At 44.3% G+C, this 5953-nt stretch overlaps 1 protein-coding gene across 2 annotated transcripts in view; it reads right to left on the bottom strand.

Annotated features, from left to right (window-relative positions):
• Positions 1-527: 527 nt before the first annotated feature.
• The window catches only part of WBP2 (WW domain binding protein 2), a 42727-nt gene continuing 37301 nt past the window's right edge, over positions 528-5953 (bottom strand). Inside the window, exons 7-8 of one of the 2 annotated variants that reach the window (XM_088482684.1) lie at positions 1316-1392; positions 528-1041 (exon numbers count right to left, since the gene is read on the bottom strand). In XM_088482684.1, the coding sequence (XP_088338810.1) occupies positions 988-1041; positions 1316-1392 (131 nt within the window). In that variant the 3' untranslated portion in view covers positions 528-987. The remainder of the gene's footprint in view (positions 1042-1315; positions 1393-5953) is intronic. The other variant, XM_088482685.1, reaches the window with a different exon arrangement.

Genomic DNA, 5953 nt, shown 5'->3' with positions numbered 1-5953 from the left:
GAAAAGGCAGAATACTGCAGCTGGTTATTATATAATTCTTATTATATATTAATAATATAAGGTCAGATACCAGGGGAGTGCTGCATGTGTCATGATGTTTAGGTGCAAAATCAATTCTGCACTCCCCACTGGAAAAGCGAAGGTAAGGACATTTACAGCTGTTGCTCTTGAATGCCGCAGATATTTAATACTGATGCCTAGAATAGAAGTCAGCACTTGCTAGCATGTGGTCATCAGTGCAGTACACAGCTGCTGGGCACCACGTATTGGTTTTCGTCTCAATGTCACCCCATCTGTCATTTTGAAATAAAATGTAGACTTTAAAAAGTAATTAGGAAAAGGTTTGGGGGTTAGGCATCTGGCTAGATTTGTTTTGTTTTTTTCCCTCTGATGCGGAGAGAAGCAGAAGATAGTGGAGGAGCCGGGACTCCGAGGTGTAAAAAACGCCTGAGAGCAGAGGACTCATTTCTATGCATGTAATATGCACAAAAGTAAAACACTCATAGATCACCATCACAACAGACCAATAAATCTTTACTTACTTTTAATATATATTATACACAGTGCATTTTAGGACTACTTTAAAATAAATTATTATTAATTTAGTTTTGCATATGCACATCAATCAGATTAGCGAGACCAGAATTAGTGCATGCGTTGTATGGCATTATATGGCAGTATGCTGCATAGTGCAGCCTGCTACTGTACGATTAAGAAGCGGAACAGGATTGAACACCGGTGACACACTGTAAGACAAATAGTGTTAGAATGGCTTTAATAAAACTTAGAAGTGACAAAAACCCCAACTGCCAGGAAAGCCTGTCTCACATGGCGATACATCGATGGTGCTATGGGGTGTTCAGTGGTAGGAAGACCTTTTCTGGGAATGTTACACAATTGATGTCTTGGGAAGATCTGGTTAAAGTTTACAAGCCATAAAGGAATGAAGAGAGTTTGGATGGCAGTTGTTGCCACGTACAGGGCTTCTTACTGATTTTTCTTTTCATCTGGTGGAAAATAAGGAGGCGGTGGAGGGACGTCCTAGAAAAAAGAAGAAAGATGGGTCACATTACTTCTCTTCGATTTTAGAGGGAGATTTAAATTTATAGCAGTTAACCCATAGCTCCAGGCACTTAACCTGGAATCTATGGGTTATCGCACTTTTGCCGTAGGACTTATGGCTCGAGATAACAGGCTGCTAATTGAATAGCTGTGGATGTTAAACTCAGGAGCTGCAGTTTTGCGGTAAGTTCAGTGGCTAAATGTAATTCCTCCCTTAGTGCCTGCAGGAGCAATCACACTGTAACAGACTTACCATTAGCATGTAAGCCTGGGGAGCGCTGGGCTGACTGCAGTAACCACTGGCAGCTGCCTCCGCTGCCTTGGCCTCAGCTACAGAAGGAATAAGAGCATAAATGGGCTTTAATGTTTCTGAAGATATTCCATTAATTCACCTTACCAATACAATATGGGGCTTATGATATCGTTATTATATAGAAGCATTGCTTTTAAACACACTTAAAATAGAAATTGATGCTCTGTAGCAAAATATGTTTTTTTTAAGTTACCACCAGACATTTCACCTTTTCAAATTTGAATTGTATTTGATAGTACACGTTTGCGTATCCACTTGTAGATCTTGGAACGACAGTACGATTACAACATTGTAATCGTACAGTCGTTCCTCTTCCCCTGTAGTGCCTACACTGAATGATATGTCGATCAGTGTAGGCACTCTCCCTCATCCCCGAACATGCTCAATCTGTCGTTATTGGCAGATTGACCGGCATGTTCAGGCGATGACGGATGTCGAAAACGACCAGCGGGAGCACGCATCGCTGGTCGTTTTCGATATTCTCATGCCCGATTTGTGCACGATTAATGAGCGAATGAACGATAACGTTATCGTTCTGTTTAATCGGCAAGTGGGTACGCGGCTTAACGTCATCAAATAATTGTGCAGCGGTCAGTAAAACTAATTTTAATACTTGTGAATATACAACAGGAAATTCACATTGAAGTATTCTGAATTACCTAGCGTTGGTTATCTATATACACACACATTTATTATATATATATACATATATATATATATATATATATATATATATATATATATATATATACACACACATATATATATATATATATATATATATACATACATATATGTATATATATATATATATATATATATATACACATACATATATGTATATATATATATATATATATATATATATAGACATATATATACATACATATATGTGTATATATATATATATATATATATATATATATATAAACATACACACATATATGTATATATATATATATATTAGGGGTGTGCACCGGCCACTTTTCGTGTTTTGTGTTTTGGTTTTGGATCTGGATCTTTCTTCGTGTTTTGGATCTGGATTGGTTTTGCCAAAACCACCCTTCCGTGTTTTGGGTTCTGGGTTTTGTGTTTTGGATCTGTATTTTTTTGAAAAAAAGCATAAAAACAGCTAAAATCACAGAATTTGTAGGTTTTTCTGCTCCTATGCTATTATTAACCTCAATAACCTTAATTTCCACTCATTTCCAGTCTATTCTGAACACCTCACACCTCACAATAGTGTTTTTATGTCCAAAAGGTTGCACCGAGGTAGCTGGATGACTATGCTAAGCGACACGAGTGGGCGGCACAAACACGTGACCCATCTAGGAGTGACACTGCAGTGGCAGGCAGGATGGCAGTTAGAAAAACTAGGCCCCAAACTGTACATAATGCAAAGAAAAAAAGAGGTGCAAGATGGAATTGTCCTTGGGCCCTCCCACCCACCCTTATGTTGTATAAACAGGACATGCACACTTTAACAAATCAATCATTTCAGCGCCAGGGTCTGCCACACAACTGTGGCTGAAATGATTGGTTCGTTTGGGCCCCCACAAAACAAGCTGGCAATTAATGTGTCCCTGCACAAACTGGCTCTACGGAGGCAAGATGTCATCCTCATCCTCCTCATCCACCGATTCCTCACCCTCTTCAGTGTGTACATCCTCATCCTCACAAAGTATTAACTCGTCCCCACTTGAATCCACCACCACAGGTCCCTCTGTACCTTCTGGAGGCTGGTCTCCCTGGAAGAGCTGATAATTCATTTTGATGAACATCATCTTCTCCACATTCTGTGGAAGCAACCTCCTACGCCTTTCGCTGACAAGGTTCCCGGCTGCACTAAACACTCTTTCGGAGTACACACTGGAGGGGGGGCAACTCAGGTAAAATAGAGCCAGTTTGTACAGGGGCCTCCAAATTGCCTCTTTTTCCTGCCAGTACAGGTATGGACTGTCTGACATGCCTACTTGGATGCTGTCACCGATGTAATCCTCCACCATTCTGTCAATGGTGACAGTATCATATGCAGTGACAGTAGACATGTCAGAAATTGTTGCCAGGTCCTTCAGTCCGGACCAGATGTCCAAACTTGGTCCTGCCTGCCCTGCATCACCGCCAGCGGGTTGCTTAGGATACCTAAGTTTTTTCCTGGCAGCCCCAGTTGCGGGAGAAAATGAAGAAGGAGCCGTTGACGTGTCACGTTCCGCTTCAGCTGACAGTGTGTTCACCAGCAGGTCTTTGCACCTCTGCAGGCTTGTGTCGGCCGGAAAGAGAGACACCACATAGGCTTTAAACCTAGGATCGAGCACGGTGGACAAAATGTAGTGGTCTGATTTCAACAGATTGACCACCCTGGAATCCTGGCAAAGCGAATGAAGGGCTTCATCCACAAGTCCCACATGCCGAGCGGAATCGCTCCGTCTTAGCTCCTCCTTCACTTTCTCCAGCTGCTTCTGCAAAAGCCTGATGAGGGGAATGACCTGACTCAAGCTGGCAGTGTCTGAACTGACTTCACGTGTGGCAAGTTCGAAGGGCTGAAGAACCTTGCACAACACGGAAATCATTCTCCACTGCGCTTGAGTCAGGTGCATACCCCCTCCTTTGCCTATGTCATAGGTGGATGTATAGGCTTGTATGGCCTTTTGCTGCTCCTCCATCCTCTGAAGCATATAGAGGGTTGAGTTCCACCGCGTCACAACCTCTTGCTTCAGGTGATGGCGGGGCAGGTTCAAGAGTGTTTGCTGGCGCTCCAGTCTTCGGCACGCAGTCGCTGAATGGCGAAAGTGGCCAGAAATTTTTCGGGCCATCCAAAGCGTCTCCTGCACGCCCCTGTCGCTTTTCAGAAAATTCTGCACCACCAAGTTTATTGTGTGAGCAAAACATGGGACGTGCTGGAATTTGCCCAGATGTAATGCCCGCACAATATTGGTGGCGTTGTCAGATATCACAAATCCCCAGGAGAGTCTAAGTGGGGTAAGCCACTGGGCGATGATTTCCCTCAGTTTCTCTAAGAGGTTGTCGGCGGTGTGCCTCTTACTGAAACCGGTGATACACAGCGTAGCCTGCCTTGTAACGAGCTGGCGTTTCTGAGATGCTGCTACTGGTGACGCTGCTGCTGTTGCTGCGTAAGGTGATACATCTACCCAGTGGGCTGTCACAGTCATATAGTCCTTAGTCTGCCCTGTTCCACTTGTCCACATGTCCGTGGTTAAGTGGACATTGTGTACAACGGCATTTTTCAGGACACTGAGGACACTTTTTCTGACGTTTCTGTACAGTCTCGGTATCGCCTGCCTAGTGAAGTGGAATCTAGACGGGATTTGGAACCGGGGACACACTACCTCCATCAATTGTCTAAATCCCACTGCACTAATGGCGGATACCGGACGCACGTCTAACACCAACATAGCAGTCAAGGCCTCAGTTATACGTTTTGCTTCAGGATGACTGCTGTCGTACTTCATCCTCCTCGCTAAGGACTGTTGGAGGGTCAATTGTTTAGTAAAAGTAGTGGTGTTCCTACTTCCTCTCTGGGATGATGAACGACTCCCAGCAGCAGCAGCAACAGCAGCAGCGGCAGCAGTAGGCGTAGCAATGCAGGATCCTCCGGAGGAATCCCGGATAGGAGAGTCAGTCATGCCAGTGATATGGCCTGCAGGACTACTTCCGATCCTGACTAAGGAGGAAATTGACGAGGAGGGAGTTGACGGTGTGGTTTGCAGGCGCTTGGATACAACAGGACAACGGGATTTAGGTGTCCCTGGACTGCTTACGGTCTGAGCCAAAGTTTCTGAACTTGACAGTAACTTTTTATGAACGCGCTGCAGGTGCCGTATAAGGGAGGATGTTCCTAGGTGGTTGACGTCCCTACCCCTACTTATTTCACCTTTACATATGGTACATATGGCAAGACAGTTGTTGTCCGGATTTGGATAGAAATATTGCCAGACCAAAGAGGTGGAATGTTTGGTCTTCTGCCCAGGCATGACCGTGATGGGCTTTTTCATCCCACGGACAACAACTGTCTCCCCCGGAGCCTGATTTAAACAAACCACATCACCATCAGAATCCTCCTCGCCAACTTCCTCCTCAGCGCCAGCTACACCAGTATCCTCATCCTGTTGTACTTCAACAGTGACATCTTCAATTTGCATATCAGCAAGTGGACTGTGGGTGCTCCTTTCAGCACTTGCAGGGGGCGTGCAAATGGTGGAAAGAGCCACCTCTTCCCGTCCAGTGCTGGGAAGGTCAGGCATCGCAACCACCACCACACTTGGACTCTCTTTGGGGATTTGTGATATCTTCTTAGAAAGCACAGTTCTTCGCTGTGCTTTTGCCAGCTTAACTCTTTTGATTTTTTTAGTGGGAGGAGTGCTTCCATCGTCATGTGAAGCTGAACCACTAGTCATGAACATACTAGGGATCGACCTTAGCCGTTCCTTGCCACTCCGTGTCGTAAATGGCATATTGGCAAGTTTACGTTTCTCTTCAGCTGATTTAAATGTCTTTTTCAAGGTCATTTTCCTGAACTTTGCCATTTGGGATTGTATGTGCCCTCTACTATGACATTGG

Source organism: Taudactylus pleione, unplaced genomic scaffold (assembly GCF_031769625.1).
Source record: "Taudactylus pleione unplaced genomic scaffold, aTauple2 ptg000290l, whole genome shotgun sequence".
NCBI classification, from domain to species: domain Eukaryota; kingdom Metazoa; phylum Chordata; class Amphibia; order Anura; family Myobatrachidae; genus Taudactylus; species Taudactylus pleione.
Note: the sequence above shows the minus strand (reverse complement) of the source record. Positions and strands in the feature narration are given on the sequence as shown.